The sequence below is a fragment of the Hordeum vulgare genome, chromosome 2H (assembly GCF_904849725.1).
Source record: "Hordeum vulgare subsp. vulgare chromosome 2H, MorexV3_pseudomolecules_assembly, whole genome shotgun sequence".
NCBI lineage: Eukaryota > Viridiplantae > Streptophyta > Magnoliopsida > Poales > Poaceae > Hordeum > Hordeum vulgare.
Window position 1 is genome coordinate 281,861,898 of NC_058519.1, and position 23,704 is coordinate 281,885,601.

At 50.0% G+C, this 23,704-nt stretch overlaps 2 protein-coding genes across 2 annotated transcripts in view; one reads left to right on the forward strand and one right to left on the reverse strand.

Annotated features, from left to right (window-relative positions):
* LOC123426090 (nuclear pore complex protein NUP54) overlaps positions 1–21,473 on the forward strand; it is a 32,439-nt gene extending 10,966 nt beyond the window's left edge. The window contains exons 5-9 of the mRNA XM_045109866.1: positions 20,193–20,258; positions 20,333–20,419; positions 20,527–20,628; positions 20,707–20,856; positions 20,945–21,473. Of these exons, the coding sequence (XP_044965801.1) occupies positions 20,193–20,258; positions 20,333–20,419; positions 20,527–20,628; positions 20,707–20,856; positions 20,945–21,082 (543 nt within the window). The 3' untranslated portion in view covers positions 21,083–21,473. The remainder of the gene's footprint in view (positions 1–20,192; positions 20,259–20,332; positions 20,420–20,526; positions 20,629–20,706; positions 20,857–20,944) is intronic.
* LOC123426089 lies at positions 5,637–22,061 on the reverse strand. Its single transcript, XM_045109865.1, has 2 exons — positions 21,579–22,061; positions 5,637–10,323 (listed from the first exon to the last, which is right to left on the reverse strand). Exon 2 carries the CDS (start codon positions 9,249–9,251, stop codon positions 7,623–7,625), a length of 1,629 nt encoding a protein of 542 aa, XP_044965800.1. The 5' UTR covers positions 9,252–10,323; positions 21,579–22,061; the 3' UTR covers positions 5,637–7,622.
* Positions 22,062–23,704: the final 1,643 nt, after the last annotated feature.

A 23,704-nucleotide genomic window follows, 5' to 3' on the forward strand; every position in this document is an offset into this window, starting at 1 on the left:
CGCTCGCAACTCAGCCTCTGCACTTGAACGGGAAACTGCAATCTGTTTCTTCGTCTTCCAGGCAATGAGAGAACCACCAAGAAAAACACAGTAAGCAGAAAGTGAACGGCGATCTGAAGGATCACTAGCCCATGTAGCATCCGAATAGGCCTGAAGCTGTAAAGAACTGAAGCGAGGAAAGAATAGACGGTGAGAAATCGTGCCTCGAAGATATCGAAGAACACCAAAGAGATGACTATAGTGAATCAAGGTGGGAGCGGAGACGAACTGACTCAGAATATGAACCGGATAAGAGATATCCGGAGGAGTGACAGCTAGATAGACAAGACTGCCAACAAGATGACGATAACGCGTCGGGTCAGGCAGGGAATCACCATCAGTATCACGGAGGTGAACATTGAGCTCCATGGGAGTCTCAACAGTGCGCTCATCAGTAAGAGCAGCACGAGCAAGAAGATCCTGTATATACTTTTCCTGGGATATAAAAAAGCCATCAGAGGTAGAAGAGACTTCAATCCCAAGAAAGTAGCGAAGAAGTCCAAGATCAGACATAAGAAACTGCTCGCTAAGACGGGCTTTTACAAAGGCAATATACTCGGGGTCATCCCCAGTGATGATCATGTCATCAATATGGAGAAGCAGAAGAGTCCGACCACGAGGAGAAAGGTGAATAAACAAGGCTGGATCCTGAGCACTTGCTGAAAAACCAGCGACAGTCACCACAGAGGCAAAACGCTCAAACCAGGCGCGGGGGGCTTGCTTAAGGCCATAAAAGAGCGACGAAGATGACATACCATGCCATCAGGAACAGAATACCCAGGTGGTGGCTGCAAGTACACCTCCTCACACAGCTCATCATTAAGAAAGGCATTCTTAACATCAAGCTAAGATATAGACCAGTGGCGTGCAGAGGCCACGGCAAGAAGTGTACGAACAGTGGTCATATGGGCCACATGAGCAAAAGTCTCGTCATAATCACGACCATGCTCCTGATGAAAACCATGAGCCACAAGACGAGCTTTATAACGCTCAAGAGAACCATCAGAGCGAGTCTTAACCTTGTAGACCCACTTACAAGTGATGGGACGAACTCCGGGAGGAAGGGAAACAAGATCCCACGTACCAGTGCGTTCAAGAGCAGCAATCTCCTCAACCATCGCAAACTGCCATTCAGGATGAACAACAGCCTGACGATAAGAAGTCGGCTCAAGAACAGCAGCACCAACAGTGGGAAATCCAAAGCGATCAACAGGCGGACGAGGACGAGAACGCAAGCCATAGGTAGGCTGAGAGGAGGATGACGACACATCCACAGAGGCATCTACAGGACGTGAACGACGAGTGTAACATTGAGGAAAAGAAGGAACAATGCAAGGAGGAATCACCAAGGTAGAATCGGGGGGTGGCTACGAAGAAGTCACCGTAGATGAAGGTGCGGAATCTGATGACATGCTAGGCGAGGAGACCGTGGAAGATGGTGGCGGCAAATCGACAAGAGGTGGAGAAGCAAAGGGAGCGGAATGAATAGGCAAAGGCTCGATGGGGGTGATAGGTGTGTCAGGAAAAGTGAGGAAAGATATATCCTCCACGGAAAAGGTTGAGGAAGATGGGCGTGGGTAGAAGGGACGAGACTCATCGAAAGTCACATCCCGAGAGAAACGCATCCGACAACTGATAGGATCCCAACAACGATAGCCCTTATGCTCATCACTATAGCCTAAAAAGACACACTCAACAGATTGAGCGGTCAGTTTGGTGCGTTCGCGAGGGGCAAGAAGAACATAGCAAACACAACCAAACAAGCGAAGCATCGAATAATCGGGAGAACGATCAAAAAGACGCTCGAAAGGAACACCACTCTGTAGAGCAGCGGAAGGCTGTAGATTGTTGAGATAGGTGGAGGTGGAGACGGCTTCAGCCCAAAAATGAGGCGGGAGAGAGGCATCAATCATCAATGCACGAGCCGTCTCAAGAAGATGACGATGCTTTCGCTCAGCCACGCCATTTTGAGCATGAGCACCAGGACAAGAGAATTGAGAGAGAGTCCCTTGCTCAGCAAGAACACCACGCAACATCTTAGAGATATACTCGCGAGCGGAGTCAGCACGAAACACACGAATGGGTGAAGAGAACTGAGTGTGAACCATGGCAGCAAAACGCTTATAAATAGACAACGCCTCACTACGAGAAGTCATGAAATAAATCCATGTGTAACGAGAGAAGTCATCTATGATACATCCATGATACACCCGAAGAGCCTCCTCATAAGTCGAAACCTTCTCATCATAAGTCAAAGCCTTCTCATCATAGAGGCCTCATCATAAGTCGAAACCTTCTCATCATAAGTCGAAACCTTCTCATCATAGAGGAATTGGACGTGGCGGACAACAGATCTCGCCAGAAAGAACACCCCAGAGACGGATGCCACGCATGTGAATGCGCATGAAGTCAATGAACTCGGTGTAGTTAGTACCATCGGAGATCATCGGACAACGAGGGACAACAACATAGCCCGATGCAGTAGTTATTTTTTTACTCAGCAGAGATCACGTTGAGACAGGAGAATCTGGCGAGATTCGACGAAATCAGGCAGCAGGGGGGGGGGGCGACGAGATCGGGAGCTGGTGGCGACGGGATCCAGCGGACAACTGTTTACAGAGCCGAGGCCGAACGGTGAGCTGATGGCCAGCAGAGATGTCCAGCAGCGGAATTGGCCGATGCAGCAGGGGAACCGGAAGGCAGCAGCAGGAGAATCGAGATTGAGCCGTCGCTTGGATCGATTTGCTGCCTGGATTGACGAGTGGGGGCTGCTGTCAGGGAAAACAGAAAGCAGCAGCAGATTCCATATCGTTTTGCTGCCTGGATCGACGAGGGTTGCGGGTCACGCTAGGATTCCAGATCGATTGTGGGTCGTGCTAGGATTCCAGATCGAGCCGCTGCCTGGATCGGGGCTGCTGCGCTCCGCCGAATCGGTCTGATTCCAGATCGCGCCGCCGCCAGGATCGGGACCACCGGAGCCGCTGGGATCGGGGCCAGCTGGGGGCTTCGATGCGAGATCCAGTAGCTTCGACGGGACGAGGGAGAACGAGGCAGCTTCGACGGGACGATGCAGGGGGAGATCAAGGACCAGCTTCGATCGGGAGCACAGAGACGGATCAATCGCACGAGTTGGAGCGGGCAGAAAATTGACCTAGCTCTGATACCATGGTAAGCTTCATGCACTAGCCAACGCAACCAAAAGTCCGAACTGATGGAAAGGGCTAGTGCAATCCACATATACTGTAACACCCCCTCTCACGTGTGATGGGGAAGACAAGTCAACACGTGCAACCGGAAGAGAGCGACGGCGCGCGAAACTCACTTATGACTCAAGAGGCCTCTATGTGGACACAAAGGTGGGCTACCAACAATTTTTAATAAATTGTGAAAGCAAACTCAAGACCTTAGCTCTGATACCATGTTAGGAATATGCAACTTGTATTCCCATGAGGCCATAGGCCGATATATATACATGTGCAGGTGGTGGACTATCTCCAGGAAACCCCTTATATATTGGGATAAATACAAAAGGGTACATGGCTATATAATATATACTCTAATAGTGCCAACAGCTGAGCACGACTTTGCTCGAACTCTGGCCGGAGGCAAGTGGGGACGTCGTAGAGGTGACAAACCTCTGGCTTAGCTTGTTGCCGCACACAACATCGATATGTGTCAAACATCAGCTCTTAGAGAGTCCAATTGGCGCCACACCGCCGACATCTCCTTGTAGAAGTCATCCATAGTAGCACCTCCATGTTTTAGTTGTTGCTCTTGACGAACAACAAAGAGGTACATGGCATCCCCCGTAGATTTGTAGCGACGGCGAAGGTGCTCCCACATCTGGTACACAATGATAAGGGCCACCACATCCATTGTGAGATGGACATCCATGCTGTTCACCAACATTAGGCTGGAGCATCATCATTTGTCCATAGCCCATTGCTTTTACAGGTGGACTTGGTTCTGGTACTTTTCAGTGGCCTCCTTGAAGGCGTTGAGCACCTCACGTTACTTGGTATTATCCGCATCAACATGAAAGACCACCTCAGCTGGAGGGGGTAGCAGAGGACAGGGCAGAACACATGCGAGGCGCTCCCAGACCATCTGGCACCTCACGTGCAGCTTCATGTGCTGCACCCAGTCCCTGTAGTTCTGTCCGTCGAAGATAACATGCCATTAGGGGACTTGGACAGCTCCGGTGGTGGCGGAGGGCGCCATTCCAGCAAGTCTTGAAACATCTACGACCTGGAACGGCAAGGGCTTGATGAAGACAAGCAGAGGCTGAGGCGGTTGGCGGCATAGGTGGGAAGGACGGTTCCAGGGCTTGGAATGGCAGTGTCCTGGCCAGCGGCATCCTTGGCCTAGAAGGAAGAGGGGATAAGCCCGATGGAGAGAAGGCCGGCAGTGGCGACCAGAGGATGCGGTTGGGTACCTAACCCTAGCTCTTATGTCAAGCACTGGCTTGTCTAAGAAACAGAGTATGATCGAAAAACACTAGAACTTCAGCTAAATTCAGAGGAAGTAGCGGAGAATTTCATTTCACTGAAAGAGGAAAGGCAATGTAGCTCGCCACCGGCGGCTAGGGTTCAACCCCAATACATAATAAGCATAACGTCATAAAGAAGAGGATTACATGGCTTTATAGCCAGGGAGGAGAGGAACGCGCGACACTGGGAAGAAGAGGGACGCGCGACCGGCCGACAGGGGCGTTGTTGGAATTTCCACAACGCTTCCTTCATTCCTAGCCGTTAGATCCGCGATGAGCCGTTGAGATTAGTTCCGACACGCCACACAGTGCATTAACCTCTCATTACTTGATCAGCAGCCTGACAATACCCCCCAATTGAGATTGAGCTTGTCCTCAAGCTTGAAATGCAGGAAAAACCTTCTGAATGAAGGCTGCATCTTCCCAAGTAGCTTCTTCGACTGGCATATTAACCCACTTGATCAGCCAACGAACCACAGGGATGCTTATATCACCTTGGCGCCTAGGAACTAGCTTTCTGTCCAGCACAGCTTCAGGCTCCCTCCTGATGGTTCCATCTGAATTCACCAGGGGCAACTGGGGAGATGGCACAACATGCTGGCCTATGTGCTTCTTTAGTTGGCTCACATGGAAGGTGTGATGTAGCTGACACCCTTCTGGAAGCAGTAACTTGTAGGCATGTTTGCCCACTCTTTCCAACACTCTAAATGGGCCATAGAACTTGGAATGTAATTCGAGATGTTTATGCAAACTGAGAGAAGTGTGTCTATAAGGCTGAAGCTTTAAGTAGACCATGCCTCCAACTAGGAATTCTCTTTCCTTCCTCTTCTGATAAGCATACTCCTTCATTCTAGCCTGTGCTTTACTGAGGTTTTGCTTGATCACTTCTATTGCCAACTCCCTGTTCTGCATCAGATTGTCATTTTCTTCCCATATAGAATCAGGCAGTGCTGACTCAGCTACCATTGGGGGAGGAAATCCATATAGAGCTTGAAATGGAGTCATTTGCAATGATGTGTGGTAACAAGTATTATACCACCATTCTGCCAGGGCCAACCACCCATGCCATTTTCTAGGCTGTTGAAAGCACATGCACCTGAGGTAATTTTCCAAACACTGATTTACCCTTTCAGTTTGACCATCAGTTTGAGGATGGTAGCTTGTACTCATGTGGAGTTTCACCTTCATAGATTTAAACAGCTGTTGCCACAAGTTGCTTGTGAATATTCTATCTTTGTCAGTAACAATGACCATAGGCATTCCATGTAGTTTGAACACATTGTCAGAAAAAGCTCTAGCTACTGACTGGACTGAAATGGGATGCTTCATAGCTATGAAGTGAGCATATTTAGTGAACCTATCCACCACCACCAGAATTAGGTCCTTGTTCTCAGACACAAGCAATCCTTCCACAAAGTCCATGCTTATGTGTGCCCAAGCAAAATCAGGAACTGGGAGAGGTTCCAGCAACCCAGGGTAAGGTGTATGCTCTGCTTTGTTAACCTGGCACACAGGACAGTTTTTAACAAACACAATAACATCTTGCTTTAATCCTGACCAGTGAAATACTAACTTGACTCTTTGATAAGTAGCCCTTTCTCCAGAATGTCCTCCCAATTCTGAACTATGGAACACGTTCATTATCTCTTGTCTCAGATCAGTAGTTCTCCCTGCTACAATTTTACTTTTGTATCTCAGGATTCCATTGCTGAAAGAATAAGCAGTGCTGTTTTCCTTGTCTACGACACAGGCAGCAATCAACTCCTTGATCTTGTCATCATTTCCATAGCTCTTAATAACTTCCTTGACCCAAGTAGGTGAAGCAGCTGTGGCTATCAAAGTAGAAAGTTTATGTTTCACTCTAGATAAAGCATCATCAACTCTGTTCTCCTTCCCTTTTCTGTACTCAATAGTAAAGTTGTATCCCAATAGCTCAACAAGAGTTTATGCTGAATGCCTTCAGTAATTTTCTGGTCTTGGATATACTTGAGGCTCTCTTGGTCTGTCCTGATTACTAAAGCAGTAGCTGCAAAATAATGCTTCCATTTTTTTACTGCCTCAATGATTGCTAGAGCCTCCTTATCATATGTAGACATAGCTGCAGCTTTTGAACCAATTGCCTTGCTAAAGTAAGAGAGGGGTCTTCCTTCTTGCATTAAGACAGCTCCCAAGCCATAACCACTAGCATCAGTTTCCAGAATGAAGGGCTTTGTGAAATCAGGCAGGGCCAACACAAGGGTGTTAGTCAGCTTCTGCTTCAGGGCTTCAAATGCTTTGGTTTGTTCCTCCTGCCAATCAAATGCATTCTTCTTCAAGCAATCAAATAAGGGTCTGCAGATTATTCCATACCCCTGAATAAATCTCCTGTAATAACCACTTAAGCCTAAGAAACTTCTTAATTCAGTGACATTAGCAGGCACATGCCATTCTTGAACAGCCTTGATTTTGCATGGATCTGTGGACACTCCCTCTTCATTGATGATGTGGCCCAGATATTCCACTTCTTTTTGTCCAAATGAACATTTCTCCAGTTTAGCATACAATTTGTTTTCTTGCAGAATCTCAAACACTTGCTTAAGGTGCTCCTTGTGCTTATCCCATGACACACTGAACACTAATATGTCATCAAAGAACACCACCACAAACTTTAGCAGACCAAGTAGTAAGTTCATCAGTGCTTGGAAAGATGGTGGGCTATTAGTGAGTCCAAAAGACATCACCAAATATTCAAATAGTCCCATGTGTGTAGAGAAAGCAGTTTTTGCTATATCTTCTTCTGCCATTCTTATCTGATGATACCCATTCCTCAGGTCAATTTTAGAAAAATACTTTGCTCCCTTCAGCTGATCCAATAAGTCCTCAATGATAGGTATTGGATATTTGTTCTTGATAGTGATAGAATTCAATTTCCTGTAATCTGTGCAAAGCCTCCAAGACCCATCCTTCTTCTTTACAAGCAGCACTGGAGAAGAAAAAGGACTAGTACTAGGCCTGATCAGTCCTTTCTTCAGTAGGTCCAATATGATTTTCTCCAAAATCTCCTTTTGATGGTGTGGTACTCTGTAAGGCCTCTGGTTCACCACTTTTGCTCCTTCTATGAGTGGAATTCTGTGATCACAGGTCTGCTAGGGGGAAGTCCACTAGGCTCATGGAATAACTTCTCATACTGTTGAAGGAGGGGTTGTAGATCATTAGGTACCTCAGTTGCTGCTAGCTCATATTCTGCTCCACATAATGGAAACAAGAAGAAGCCACACACAGCTTGTTCCATTAATTTACTGGTGTTTTCCTTGCTCTCAGTAATTTTTTCCAAGGGAACAGCTTCATCCACAAATGTTATCACTTGGCCTTGTGTGCCTGCAATTTTCAATTCCATCTTAATAAAGTCCATTTGAACTGGACTATACTTCTTTAGCCAATCCACTCCCAATACCATGTCATACCCAGTTAACTTGAGGACTCTGAAACTGTCACAAAATGCACTGCCCTGAATCTCATAAGGACAGTTTCTGACAGTAAACTCATTCCATAGTACTTCTCCACTAGCTACTACCACTTTGACCTTAGTGTTAGCTGTAGGTGCAATGGACATTTTACTAGCGATTTCAGGTGACACAAATGTAGCAGTACTTCCACTGTCTACCAAGGCAGTAGCTGTCGCCTCTCCAATCTTCACTGACAGGATGAATGTGTTCTTGACAGAGCTGAAGCCATGAGCAGCATGTACTGAAACTTGCAATACAATTTTTGGGGATGGTGCCTCCTGTGTTTCCAAGTCAGGATCCTCAAAGTCTGTAACAAAGATCACATCTGAACTTTCCACCTTCTGACTTAGTAGGGCTTGAACCTGTGCTTTCTGGCTCATCTTGCACACCTGTCTGTGTCCTGGAACCCATGGTTCTCTGCATTTGTAACAAACTTGGTTTTGTTTAGCCTGCTGAATAATTGTACCTTTTGCTATAGGAGATGTGCCACTCTGACCAGTTGGTTGATCAAAATTCACCCGCCTCTTAGCTTGCTGAAAGTAGGGCTTTGTCTGAACCACTACAGATGGTGGTTGTGCCTTTTCCATTCTCCTGGCATACCACACAGCAGTCTGCATATCTTTGGGTTTGAAACACTCCACGTGACTTTTGATGTAAGGTTGTAGGCCAGCTATAAAGCTAGTTACATAATATTCATTGGGAATCCCAGGGTTTTCCCTCCTCATGATGTTCATCAGGTGCTCAAACTGTTCTACATAGCTTGCCACAGTTGCTACTTGTTTGACAGCATGGAAGGAAGTGACAATATCACAGACCGACTGCACTGAAAATCTCTCAGACAACAAGGAGCAGAACTTATGCCAAGCAATGTTACCAGGTGCAAAACCAGTGCCTCTCCACCACTGCACAACAGGTCCTTTCAGGTATGATATTGCTAATTCAGTTCTGTGCTCAATAGGTGTTCTGGCAGCAGCGAAATACTGTTCTAAATTCTGTATCCAAGATTCAGGATCTTCTCCTTCAAATTCCACCATGTTCAACTTAGCAGGTTTCACAGTGAGAGGGCTTCTTCTATTGTCCATTGGAGTACCTACTCTTCTTTTATAGTTGTTATCATATCCTTCTATTTCCTGCAGATCCTCCACTTGAGCAGCATTCATTGCCATTGCAGTTTGACTCATTCCTTCAGCTTTGTTAGTGCCAAAATTGGGATGTCTGTAGGGTTGCTTCAATACCATCCATGTTCAACTGTCTCCCATTCTGATCCCTTAATACTGCTGTACCTACCCCTCCAAGAGCAGCTTTTTCAGGCATAGTCACAGATGGTGGTGTACCTGCAATCAGCTGTTTTGGGCGCCCTGGTGCTACTTGAGGTGATCCAACAGGGTTGTCCTTCTGCACAACCTCTCCCTGAACCGAGGCATTATCAGCCTCATCACCTTTACCTGGATCTGGGTCCAACAGTAACCTCCTGAATTTTATCGAAATTCTTCTGCATGGTGGTGAAGTTCCTGTTCACCGTAGCTTGGAATTGGTGAAATTCCTTTCGATCCTCATCTCTTTCTTGTCTTAGTGTCTTCAGATCCAGCTCTAGAGACTAGCTGCAAATCTGTTGTTGTTGCTGATTCTGCTGCTCCAGTCATGATCGCACCCCTTGCTTACTTCGAAGGGAGATAAAGGGAGGGAATTTACCGTGCTCAGTCTCCCACCGTTGCTCACACCGCCACCAGCAACACACCCACTGGCCACGGTCAGATCTTCAAGCCTGGGGTTTTACCACTGCAGCAAGATGCTCCAGCAACCAGGAAGAAGGCCCGTCAGCACCCGATTTTCGCCACTCCGGCCGCCTCCTTCAACCTCTTTCGATCTGAGATCTAGAACTCTTTCTACGCCGGCCCCTTGTCAAGGAAGGACTGGGCCTCTGATACCAATTGTCAAGCACTGGCTTGTCTAAGAAACAGAGTATGATCGAAAAACACTAGAACTTCAGCTAAATTCAGAGGAAGTAGCGGAGAATTTCATTTCACTAAAAGAGGAAAGGCAATGTAGCTCGCCACCGGCGGCTAGGGTTCAACCCCAATACATAATAAGCATAAAGTCATAAAGAAGAGGATTACATGGCTTTATAGCCAGGGAGGAGAGGGACGCACGGCACTGGGAAGAAGAGGGACGCGTGGCCGGCCGACAGGGGCGTTGTCGGAATTTCTACAGCGCTTCCTTCATTCCTAGCCGTTAGATCCGCGATGAGCCGTTGAGATTAGTTCCAGCACGCCACACAGTGCATTAACCTCTCATTACTTGATCAGCAGCCTGACATCTCATACCATGTTAGAACTGAGCTTCTTGTATTGAACAAGGCCAACAACCAGTACATATACACAAGAGGGAAATACGCGAAGATGTTCCTATACAATATGGTAACCACACACAGCATAACCCTGTCCTAATAGTGGGTACATAGGCTGGATACAAACTAGAGGTGAGGACCTCTATTTATGTGTCTTTGGGAAGCCTTCACATCTCAACTTCTACTTATAGCTAGAAGGCTCTAGAACATTACTTAAGGTTCAACTTCTACTCATAGCTAGAAGACTCATTATCCTCATATGATAGGAAAACAAATACAACAACACGTCTCCAACCACTTGGACGCTTGGAGGATGCGGTGTCCTCTAATCAGGATGAGGCTTCATTGTAGTTTTCTTTTTCTTCAGGCATGCGACTTTGTGTGATGTGGTTGTAACTCTGTAGTCTTTTGCCCACTCCCATATATCATATATTAGCAGGGACGTTTGCCAAAAAACAACAACAACCTATGACTTAAGGATCAACTTATCTAAAATGGATTAGAAGTGTGTAGAATAATTCAAAATTGATTTGACTTCTGTTTTTCTTTGTTGTTCTTCATCAGTATTGTTGCTTTTCCTACTTGATTTTTTTGATGAATTCTACAATTTGTTTGATGCAACATTAGTGTTCATCAACTAGCAATACAACAATATTCAAAGGTTTATCATTTAAAACCTTGAAAAACTACAGATGTGGACTTCATAGTAGGTTTACAATTTATGGATAATAAAATTCTGCAAAATTACAAAAGCTTACCTAAGTCTGTAAAATTGTTTTTTTTTCTGTCTTGTATACCAAAATACGAAATGTAGAGTCAAGAGTATCTGAAAAGGAACTCAGGAAAAGAAAGAATTCCATTTATTTTGATGTTATCCATCACTCTGTGTTATCCTCCTTTCTCTATGAAGGGAGCCTGATATTTTGCATGAATATGTATTTTGAGAACCTTTCTGAGCATTCATTTATCAAATTTGAATGTCATTTATGGTAACTTCAGAATTGAATAGTGACGCCTTTATTATGTACAAAGTATAATAGATATGCATATTATTACAACATGTGCTTTAAAAGATGGAACATAGGGCATTTGCTGCTCCAGTGATTGACATGCTTATTTGTAAACTTGATCCTGCTGAATTTCTGCTTACCTTAGTTGCTTACTGCCCCATGTCGTATTTTTCCTGTTCCTTCCTCACATAGGGTCCATTTGGTTGGAGGGATAAAGAGGAATGTGTTTCGATCATCCAACTTTTTGACTCTCATACACCCGTTTGGTTATGAGTACTGGGTGGATGATAAACCTGCCAGGCTGAGGGAATATTACCTCCAACCAAAATGTCTTGTCTGAACTATTTGTATTATTATTATTTACCTAACAGCAGTAGTTGAACAATTTGTGGGTTGTCTTGATTGTTTGCTGTACTTCAGGCCAGTTCTGTTTTCTTAGCAGTCATAAGGCAGCTATTACTTGTACGCCCTCCATTTTTATACACAACCACTTTGTTTTCGTGTCAAACTTTAACTTATAATTTTGGTCAAGAAAATATGGTTTGTATGTCATAAAAAATATATTTTTGGAAAGTCTTTCAAATGTGCATCAATGGCATACTTCTTATTGTTAGGAAGTATTAGTATTAGTCTAGGAGTCCTTATTAGTCTATTAGTATTAGTCTAGGAGTCCTTATTAGTCTATGTTTACTTTCCTCGCACCTCAAGTCATATGTAATATATATATGCCCCTTGGGCCTTCAATATAGATAAGTTGCTTTCCTAACATGGTATTGGAGCCCTAGGTTTTTTTTCCGCACGCGCAACTCGTGCTTCTATCCAATCTCGTCCTCGATCTCCCGTTCGTCTCGATCGAGTCCTCCTTCTCGTCTGCTCCCGCAGGCCCCGCTCAAACCCTCCTGGTCCCGCCGGATCGCGCTGGTCGCGCTCGAATCCTTCAGCCCGTCAGGATCGGATCGACTGCGTCAGCCCGTCCCGCTCGAAGCTCTCGGTCTCGCCTGTCACCGCTCCTGCTGGATTCGGCCTCGCCAGATCGAGGTTCCCTCCCGTGGCTCGCCAGATCGAGCGGTCCCTCCCGTCGCTCGCCAGATCGAAGCGGTCCGATCGAGGCGGTTCCTCCCGTGCCTCGTGAGCCTCCCGATCGAGCGGTTCCCAGCGGACGTGGTTCCCATCCACAGATCGCGGCTGTTCCCAGCGGACGTGTTCCATCAGCAGGGACGTGTTCCATCAGCAGGCTGTTCCCAACGGACGTGTTCCATCAGCAGGCTGTTCCCAGCGGACGTGTTCCATCAGCAGGGACGTGTTCCCATCAGCAGATCAAGGCTGTTCCCAGCTGACGTGATTACCATCTCCAGATCGAGGCAATTTCCATCAGACGGCTCCGCCAGATCTGACTCCTCATCTCACCATACCACGTCGTCTCCAATCCTGCTGTCAGACGCGGACGCGGCACGCTGACTGAGTTCAAAAAAAAAAGAAGTAAAAAAAGTAAAAGAAAAAATGTCTGTGCATCCGGCTATGTTGCTGTCCCTCGTTGTTCGGTGCTCTTCGATGGTAGTAACTACACCGAGTTCATTGGCTTTATGCGCATTCACATGCGTTGCATCCGTCTCTGGGTGTTCTTTCTGGCGAGGTCTGCTGTCCGCCATCTTTTTTGCCGAGGAAGAAGAGGATCCTGCTCGTGCTCTTCCTGGTGTCGATGTTGCCGGCATGGTCGCTGTCGCTGTACCCGACGAAGTGTGCCACCCCGGACACCTAGGGTAGTGGAGGCCGTGGTCGAGTGTCCCTGCCACGTAGCGGACGATCCTCTTCACTACCTGCTGGTGCTCCGACGTCGGTCGCTCCATGAACCGACTAACATAGCCCACGGAGAATGCCAAGTCCGGCCGTGTGTGGGCGAGGTAGCGAAGGCTCCCCACAAGGCGTCGGTATTGCGTAGCGTCGACTTCCTCCGTCGTGCTGTCGCGGCTCAGTTTCAGCCTCTCCTCCATCGGAGTGAGAGCTGGGTGGCAGTCGGTGAGCCCAGCTAGCTCAACGATGCGCTTGGCGTAGGCGGACTGTCGAAGCGCGATCCTGGAGTGATCCTGGTGCACCTCGATGCCTAGATAGAAGGAGAGGAGCCCCAAATCACTCATCTGGAAGGTGGCCTTCATGTCTTCCTTGAACGCCGCCACCTCTGCATCTTTGATGCCGGTGATCACCAAGTCGTCAACATAGACGCCCACCAGCAGGGCATTTCCTCCACTGCCCCGTCGGTAGACGGCCGCCTCATGCGGGCTTTGCTCGAAGCCCATCTTCTTTAGCGTGGAGTCCAACTTGGCGTTCCACGCCCTAGGTGCCTGTCGTAGGCCGTAGAGAGCCTTACGCAAGCGGAGTACCTTGCCCTCCTGGTCGGGGATCGCAAATCCTGGTGGCTGATGCACATAGACTTCCTCCTTCAAGTCGCCGTTGAGGAATGCCGACTTGACATCCATGTGATGGACACGCCAGCCCTCCTGGGCAGCTAGCGCAAGGAGAAGTCACACGGACTCCATCCGTGCCACGGGAGCGAAAGCGTCGTCGAAGTCGACTCCTTCCTGCTGCAAGAAACCTCGGGCCACCAAGCGAGCCTTGTGCTTGATGATGGCGCCGGCTCCATCCCTCTTCAACTTGAACACCCATTTAAGGGTCATTGCGCGGTGACCACGAGGGAGGTCAGCGAGCTCCCAGGTGCGGTTCTGCTCGACCGCATCCATCTCCAACTGCATCGCGACGCGCCATGCCGCGTCTCTCTCGGCCTCTGCAAAGGACCGAGGTTCGCCGTCCTCACACGCGAGTTGTAGCTGCACCTCCAGGTCGCGTGGCACCAGTCCCGGCACCGGCTGGTCGCCGAGTAGATTATCCATCGTACGATACCGCAGCGATTCGCCGCTATGATACGCGTCGATGCGCTCCTCGTCGTGAGTGAGCGGGGAAGCGAACTTCATCGGGTTGTGCTCTGCGTGAGCTGGTGCTGATGAAGACGAGCCCGGAGTGGTGACTGTCGGGGCTGGAGTATGCGGCGTCGCTGGTTGTGGTGCCGTCGGCGTAGCAGGCACCGGAGTCGATGTAGTTTTGGGGGCTGGGGTAGACGTGCTCGGCGAAGAGGAGCTGGTTGCTCCCCCAGCTTCCTTGAAGTGGACGTACTCGACAATGAAGTCGTCATACATCGGCGTCGAGCCGTCGTCCACCGCCTTGTCCCATTTCCACCCTCGCCCTTCGTTGAACACGACGTCTTGCGCCGTGCGCACACGCTGTGTCTTTGGTTCGAGGATGCGGTAGGCCTTTGAGCCGTCCGCATAGCCGATGAAGACTCCCGGAGTACTCCTGTCGTCGAGCTTGCCGATGTGGCTGAGCTCTTTGGCGAACGCAAGGCAGCCAAAGACCCGCAAGTGGGAGACCGCCGGCTTCCGCCCATGCCAGGCCTCGTACGGCGTCCTGCCGTCGAGTGCCTTAGTAGGCGAGCGGTTGAGGATGTAGACGGCCGTTAGCACCGCCTCTCCCCAGAAAACAGCCGGCATCCCTCTCTGCTTGAGGAGAGCCCGAGCCATCCCCAGAACCGTCTGGTTGCGCCGCTCGACGACGCCGTTTTGCTGCGGGCTGTACGGCGCGGAGTAGTGGCGCTGGATGCCCTCATCAGCGCAGTACGACGCGAATTCAGCCGTCGTGAATTCGCCGCCGTTGTCAGTGCGCAACACGCGCAGTTTGAGGCCGCTCTCCGCCTCTACAGCAACCTGCGCGCGCCTGATGGCGTCCGCCGCCTCTCCCTTACTGCCGAGGACCATCACCCACATGTAGCGAGAGAGGTCGCCCACGAGCAACAGGAAGTAGCGTCGACCTCCTGGTGTGGCTGGCGTCACCGGGCCGCACAGATCTCCGTGCACGAGCTTCAGCCTCTCCTTGGCCCGAAAACTCGCCTGCTGGGGAAAGGGGAGTCGTCTCTGCTTTGTCAGCACACAGATATCGCAGAACTGCTCCACATGGTCGAGGCATGGCAGGCCTCGCACCATCTCCTTGGCACTTAGACGCTTCAGGGCCTTAAAATGAAGGTGCCCAAAGCGCTCATGCCATTGCCACGCCTCGTCGTGCCGACGTACAGCGAGACAGACCAGTTGTGCCACCTGCACATCAAGGACGCAGAGTCGATTTTCACCTCTGGGTACCTTGGCGAGAAGGCGACGCTGGCGATCCCAGATGCGTAGGACCCCATGCTCAATCAGCACGCGTGAGCCGTTCTCATCCAGCTGTCCCAAGCTGATGATGGAGTTCCTTAGCGCGGGGATGTAGTAGACACCGGTGAGCAGTCGGTGCTCTCCCGTCTTGGTGGTGAAGATGACGGAGCCGACACCCTTAATTTCCACAGCTGAGGCATCCCCAAACTTGACGGAGCCTCGCGCGTCGAAGTCGAGCTCGGCGAAGAATTCCCTTCGACCGGTCATGTGGTGGGTGGCGCCGGTATCGAGGCACCACCCTGCAGTCTTGTCCTTCCCGGAGCCATCGCCGAGAAGAGCGTGTGCTTTTGGCTCGTCGAGGTGGAGGAGAGCCTTTGCGACTGGTGTCGCTGAAGGTAGCTCGATGCTTGCATGCGCCATGAACAGAACCGTCTCCTCCTCCTCCGCCTGTGCGACATGAGCCTGGCCTTGTCGTGGTTGTCGACACTCATTGGCCCAATGGCCAAGCCGGCCACAGTTGTGGCAGCTGTTGTCCTGTGCCGGCTTGGGCTTGCCAGCGACGCCGTCCTTGGCGCCTCCGCGGGCGTCACCTTCGGCACGTCCTTGTGCCTTGCCGCCCCTTCGCGCCTTGCGCTGCTTGCCGCGCTTGCGGCCGCCCGTCGTGGAAGAAGGCTCCCCCTTCTTCTTGTCACCAAGGCTGGCATCCCACTGCTCCCGAGTTAGGAGCAGCTTCCCGCCGGTGGTAATGGGCCCCGAGGGAGGCTGTGGCTCGTCGGTGTCGACGACCTTGAGGCGACCTATCGCCTCCTCGATCGTCATCGTGGAGAGGTCCAACAAAGACTCGATCGAGCGAGCCATCTGCCTGTACTTCTCGGGAATGCACCGGAAAAGCTTCTCGACATCTCTCTCCTCGGTGTAGGTGGCATCGCCGGACTTCACCATCTTCTGCAGCAGAGTGTTGAGACGGAGAGCAAAGTCATCAACGTCCTCACCTGGCTTGAAAGCCAGGCTCTCCCACTCCTTACGAAGTGCCTGCAGTGTGGACTTACGAGCACGGTCGCTGCCGATGCGTGCCGCGGCGATGGCGTCCCAAGCCTCCTTGGCAGTCCGCTTGTTGGAAAGTGAGAACTGCATCTCGGGCGGGACTGCGGCGATGAGGGCGTCCAGCGCCCGTCGATCTTCTTGGTGGTCGATGTTGCTGTCCTAGACTGCCTCCCACAGGCGCCGCACCTGGAGCCTGATCTTCATGATCGGGGCCCACTCGACGTAGTTGGTTTTAGTGAGGGTAGGCCACCCAACATTGGGACCAACATCCCTGACCACAGTCTGGACCTCGTAGAGGCCGCGGTCCTGGTCGTTGCAGCCGCCGTCGCCGTGCGCACCTCCATCTGGAGCGCGGGCGTGCTCGGCTGCCCACTGCGCCGTCCGCTCTTGCGCCACTTTGGCGCGGTCTGCGTCGGCGCCGTCGTCCGCAAGCGCGGAGCCGTTGGAGCTGCCGGAGCCGCCGTGGAGTGCCTTGGCGTCCGCCGTAGCCTCACGTGCTGCCTCCGCTGCTGCTGCTTCTACCTCCGCTCTGGCTGCTGCCAGCTCCGCTGCAGCCAGCCTCGACACCCTTGCTGCCGCAGCAGCTGCTGCTACAGCTGCTCGCTCACGCTCCTCTGCCACGGCGCGCTCGGCCTCCTGCCGGCGCCGTATGCTTGAGGTAGCCGTGTGCTGAGAGCAACCTGCAGACATGGCTCGCTGCAGGGGGCCTGTTGCGTGAAGAGGAGGCTGTTGCTGACGAGCTGCTGCTCGACAGTCCGGAAGGAGGGAGGTAACTAGGGGCAGTCGGAGCAGCTGCTGCTACCGGCTTAGGCTGCTCAGCTCCCGGTGAGAGAGGAGGTGAGCAGGAAATGCTCAGGGTACAAGATAACGAGGCTCTGGTACCACCTGTTAGACCTTTCAGCCTGAGCATTGATAGTTGTGGATGACACTAGGAGAGTTGGGACAATTTTCGTTGGTTTATTTCTCACACAATGCCATGCCAACCTGAGGGGTTGGGGATACATATTTATAGGCTGCTAGCCAGCCAAGCATATGCTAAGATGCTAGTCTAAGATGCTATCCTAACTGCCAGTCCTTGATGGTCAAGGATTCTGTCCTAACAGCACATAGTCCTTTGTGGGGCTGCAGCACATGGTCCTTGTGGCTGTTAGGACAGAATCCTTGACCATCAAGGACTGACAGTTAGGACAGCATCTTAGACTAGCATCTTAGCAGCATCTTAGACTAGCATCTTAGCATATGCTTGGCTGGCTAGCAGCCTATAAATATGTATCCCCAACCCCTCAGGTTGGCATGGCATTGTGTGAGAAATAAACCAACGAAAATTGTCCCAACTCTCCTAGTGTCATCCACAACTATCAATGCTCAGGCTGAAAGGTCTAACACGCCATGCCCGGTTCCTCCCGTGGCTCCCACCCCACCGGCTCTTCCTGCGGATGCTTCTCAGGCCGCAAAGGATACAACTAAGCTTGCTGATGAGGTCGCTATCCGTGCTTATGATGAGAAGGCTTTGGCTTATGAGGAGGCTCTTCAGACGTATCATGGTGCTCTGTCAGCTTACACCCAGTGGCTTGATGATGATGCTCGTGCTGCAACTGTTCTCACCGCTAGCGTTCTGCCTCAGTTTGCCTATGAGTTTTTGGGCCTTCCTACTGCCTTTGAGATGTGGACTCGCCTTCGTCAGCGCTATGCGCCCTCTGGTGATGCCTTATATCTCTCTGTGGTTCGTCAGGAGCATGCTCTTCAGCAGAGTGACTCTACCGTTGATGGCTTCTATGCACAGAGTTCTGCTATCTGGCGCCAGCTCGATTCTCTCCGCACTGCTGGTTGTCGTACTTGCCCCTGTTGCTAGGTTGTCCAGACCAACTTGGAGTTTCATCGCGTCTACGAGTTCCTGTCTCGGCTCCGTAAGGAGTTTGAGCCCCGGCGTGCTCAGTTGTTTGCTCGTGGCCGTATTTCTCTCATGGAGGCGCTTTTTGAGATTCGTGCTGAGGAGACTCGCTTACGTGGTGCTGCTTTACTGGAGGTTCCCTCGGTGCTCGCTGCTCGGGCTACTTCTACGCCACCTGCTGCACCAACCCTTTCTCACTCGAGTGCTCCACCGCTCTTGTCCACTCCTTCTGGAGACTCAGGTCGCCCCCGTCCACATTGTGGCTACTGCAAAAATGATGGTCAGATTGAGTCCCACTGCTACATGACGAAGAAACACTTGCGCCAGACGCAATCATCATCTACAGAGACTTCGTCATCTACCTCGACAGCTTCAGCCATCGCTTTGACTGAGCAGGATATTCTGAGACTTAAGGTTCTGCTCGCTGCTTCAGGTTCTTCCTCGACGGGTACTGCTGGAATTGTGACTCAGGCTTCCCGCACTGAGCAACCACCTTCTACACAGTCAGGACCGTCTCACGCACACTCTAGTTGGAATTGGCCTTCGCCGCCATGATATTATTTTTTCTCTTCCGCTGCCATCATCCCTAATCTAGTGTGTGTTTTCTAGTTTTCTTTGTTTTCCGTTGCGTCCACCAAATCCGTTGATATTTTGTGTTTTCTCATGCCATGCGAGTCCACCATACCTTAGTCCGTCTGCTTTTCTCCGGTTCTGATCCTTTTTATGCAACTTTTGTGGCCTACTTGCCCTTGTTGTTTTCTATAGGATTTTCTGGACTTCTTTTGCATTGTCAATCTATGTTCATCGTGCCTTAACCGCCGAGCTTCTTTTGCCGTCGGTTGTCGTGGACTATGATTTTTCTGCACAATGTTTTATTCTCTTGATGTGCCATCTTCTTTTGACAACCCATCTTCTCTTGATACTTATCTTGTATCTTCAAGTGATGCGGTGTCTACCTCTGATGTGCCATCTCTTCGTTTTCTCCTTCGGCGACTTGACAAGTTTTGAAGACTCTTCATGCTACGACGACACTCTCAAGACGCGGATTTGGATTATCATTTTAGTATTACACTTCTTCAAATGCAATGCTATTACATACGCTTTGCATTTGAGAAGGGGGGGGGGGTGTTAGGAAGTATTAGTATTAGTCTAGGAGTCCTTATTAGTCTATTAGTATTAGTCTAGGAGTCCTTATTAGTCTATGTTTACTTTCGTTGCACCTCAAGTCATATGATATATATATATGCCCCTTGGGCCTTCAATATAGATAAGTTGCTTTCCTAACACTTATGGCATAGAACTCACATTTTGTTGATAAAATTAATGGTCAAAGTTAGACATACACATGAAGTGGCCTTGTATTAGTAGACGACGGAGTATGTTTTTTCTAGCACGTATCCAGGGTTCTAGGCATACAAGGAAATGTCCTCATGTAGATCAGACAGATATAATGCGTGGGTTACAGTGTGGTCATTCATGTTTTGCTCGTGGATCAGACAGATGTAATGCGTGGATTACAGTGTGGTCATTCATGTTTTGCTTGTGAAATACCCTCATGCAAATCAGAAAGATGTAATGCGTGGGTTATAGTGTGGTCATTCATGTTTTGCTCGTGGATCAGACAGATTTAATTATGTTGGTTACAGTGTGACATTTGACAAGATCTGTTTACTATAGCCCTTGTTCCTTCTGTGCAGCTCCAAGATGAAGTTCTTGTTTCAGATACTGAAAGATTGAGCATGACCCACTCCAATGTTAAGAAGGTATAATCATATCGTGGCATTTTCATTTATTTGTCCAGGAGTCAATATCTTGCATAAAAAAGACTCAACTGTAGCTGCAAAGACATTTCCAAGCTGACACATATCCCTGGATCCAACGGTTGAAGCATCAAGAGCTTGTTATTGAGAGGCGCCTCCTAAGGGTGATATTTCCTCTCCTTTTTTCATAACTAAAAATGTGCATAGGAAATTTAAATTCATTATTCATGTCTGTATCTGACCGTTATATATTTTTTAACCCTTGATAAAGATCATGAGAATAGTGGAGGCGCTGGAAAACCGGGGTTTTCGTGTTCCATTAATGAAAGAGGAAGCCGATTTATATGAAAGATTGGTTGCTATAATAAAGCAGGTTAGTTTTCTTTTTCCTGTCTATTAGTTCTCATTTGGTTGATTATGGATTTTAATTATTTGAATCTTCCGTAAAAAGATAAAAGGAACCGGCGGTGATCTATCGAAGAGAGCTTATAATCTTCTTTCAACCTCACGTCTTCTTGCAAGCACCGGCTGCGCTAGTGGTCCCATCTATATTCCGAATTCAACCAAAGTCGATAAGCAGAATGTTTCTGAGCTTCTTGAGGTAAGGGCCGTGGGTTTTAATCCTTGTCCGTCCATTTTTATGGCCTGGTCTTCTGTCAAGTTGAGAATTATTTAACTGCACAAAATAGGCATTGCAACAGCAGACCGAAGCAGTTGCGAAGTTAGGCAATGTATTAAAAAGGGATACCAGGGACGTGGAAATTGTACTTTCGGAAGACACGGATATGGCCGAAGACAGTTCCAGGAGAAGGGCATTTAAGATGTAAAGCTGAAGCATGGTCTCCATTTTAGGTACCTATATGCAGAGGGCCGGAGCCTCCAGTTGATGCGATTGTGTTTTTGTGTTTTCTGGAGTCTAGATGAACTTTTATCTTAACTGTTGCTGTCGTCTAAGCCAAAATTTGAAATCAATTTGAGCATCTGTTATGAAATAACCATGTCCCTCGGATATTTGAGAGAATTCTTATTTGGCACTCCTTGAAATTCACTTTCTTATTTGTCCCAAAACAATTTTTTCTTCCCCATTTGATAGTAAGTGTACATTTTCTTCTTATGTGTCATTTTTGTCCCTTTTGACAAATGAAGGTGTTAAGTGTGATCATTTTGTCCATACATTGTACTGCAATGTTAAAAGAATAGAGCGTTGGTTTAACTGAACCGGTTTATTGTCTTGTCAAGCCTTGATGGGGTTGGACTCTTTGAGAAGGGCCACCACATGTGGTTGCTACTCTTGTTGTATTGATAGCGCGATGACAACCTCACCTGTATGGTAGTGGTCGTGGCGTTGAGGCCTTCCCTCGTGCGGTGCTTGTGGGCGTGGCGGCGGGAGGCGCTTCGAGGCGGCATTGTGTGGTTTTGGGCGAGGCAAGAGGGGTGTAAGGATGCATGCGTCTTTGCTTTAGATGCCGCGCGAGCGTGTTAGGGCGTGTAGGGAGGTGTGATCGGTGGATTTGGCATTCTGGCGTGGACGTGGGTAGCATTGAGGGCCGAAGCTTGTTGACGAGGTGACATGGGTGGATGCGTGTAGGGAGGTGTGATCGGTGGATTTGGCATTCTGTGCGTGTGTGGAGAGTCTTTGTTGCGAGCGGATTACACCCGTCTTTGTTGCGAGCGGTGGTTCTCTCGTCTTTGGAGCTGGTAGGTGTGGACCCGTCGGAGCTTGCAAGGGACGACTACCTCTGTGATGTGTTGATGTTGCTGGCGCAAGAAGGAGGTGAGGTGGTGTAAGGGCAGCGTTAGATGCAGATTGGCGAGGACTTGACAAGGCGCTGAGGTGCGAGGCTGCATCGGGAGGCCGTGCTTGTTGGGTGGCCGTGGTGGTTTGTGTGTGTGTGTGTGTGTGTGTGTGGGGGGGGGGGGTGCGAGCTGAGCGGCCGCAGGTGTTTGGACGGTGGGGCGGCGACCCCAGACCTCTTCTTCAGCAATGACGACCGTGATAGCTACTTGGGCATCGTCGTGGTTGGGGCTTGGAGGAGTCTGTCCTCGTTGGCGGTTCGTTGACCCCGGTCGCATTGGGGACGCCTGACGATGGCTGGTGGTTGGCTGCTGATGCACGTGCTGTGGATTTTGGCCAGATGTGGCCGTATCTAGCTGTTGTGACATTTGGGGTTGTGAGGTCGGCCGCTTTGCATGGTGCAGGTGTCGACGACAGGGCTGCTCTGCCTAAGGGCTCAGGGCTCCGGTGGAATGGTGGTGGTTCTGGTGAGCGGTGGATCTCGTGTGCAGGTTCGCGAGAAGGCCTTGCTGTGACACTGGCCGGAGTAGATAATGTCGACACGTGTGGTCATCGCACACCTTCTTGGAGGCTTGCCGTCTCAGGGCTAGACCCTTCCCTCTCGTACCTCGAGGGAAACCCTTGCCCCAGGTTCCTAGAGCGGATGCTCACGACGCTTCGGCGTCATGGTCCTTGGAGGCATTGATTTGGAGTGGTCTTGGTTTGAGAGTCATCTACTGGGGTGGTGCGCGGCCTCACGGCTGCGTGGAAGTCGGAGTGGTAGCTGCGGATCTCGTTGTCAAAGGGTGCTGGTATTGGCCATGTGGGGGACAGTGTCGTATGTCATCCTATTCCTAGTGCATGGCCTCGAGGTCAGGGTGGATGTCAGAGTGGCGGCTTCAGGTATAGTTACCATGGACCGGTGGAGACTGGGCCGAGACAGTGGCACCCAACAAGGTACACCGTGTTGTCTTGCTGTGCGAAGGACCATTTCTTGTTTGATGAGGCTCTGTCCCCCCGACAAGCACTCATCGGAGCGTTGCCCGAGGAGTACCACCTCCCGTAAAGCGATTCCTTCTTTGCCAAAGGAACCGGAGAATCTGCGTGTCACTAAATGCGCACGACCGCGCTAGTGACCGACATCAGCTGCTGGATGGGACTGGATGTGTCTGCCTTTTGACTTTGCACCCCAATGAGGTACACCTACACCGTGTGGTCAGCTACAGGGGTCGGAGAGGCGCCAACCTGGTGCGTGGCTACAAGGGTAGCAAAATTGACAAAAATGACCTCTGGAGCGAAAGAACTCACGAAGTGAACCTGAACGGAAAAAATTCACCCAACTGACCCTTTCGTGTGGCGCCCGACACCTAGGCGCCACACTACACTGTGTGATGCCTAAGACGTCGGCGCCACACGCCCGGCCACCTGGCACAGCTGGCCCCACCCCTCAGGCAGGGCGACGCCTAAGCCTCAGGCGTCACACCATGTAAAGTGTGGCGCCCAAGGCTTAAGCGCCACACTTCGACTTATCCACCCACGGGCCAGCCCCCTCCCCACCCCCTCCTCATTCCCCTCCCTTCACTTCACTTCATAGCTTTGTGTTCAAGTCGCCCCTTCGTCAAATCCCTCTGCAAATCAGCAGATCTGAAGGTTTGGACCGGACATTTGTTGTCCA

What these genes read in the sequence shown, in the direction of transcription:
- LOC123426089 (XM_045109865.1), bottom strand. Translation starts at nt 9,251, where the DNA reads ATGGTATTGAAGCAACCCTACAGACATCCCAATTTTGGCACTAACAAA.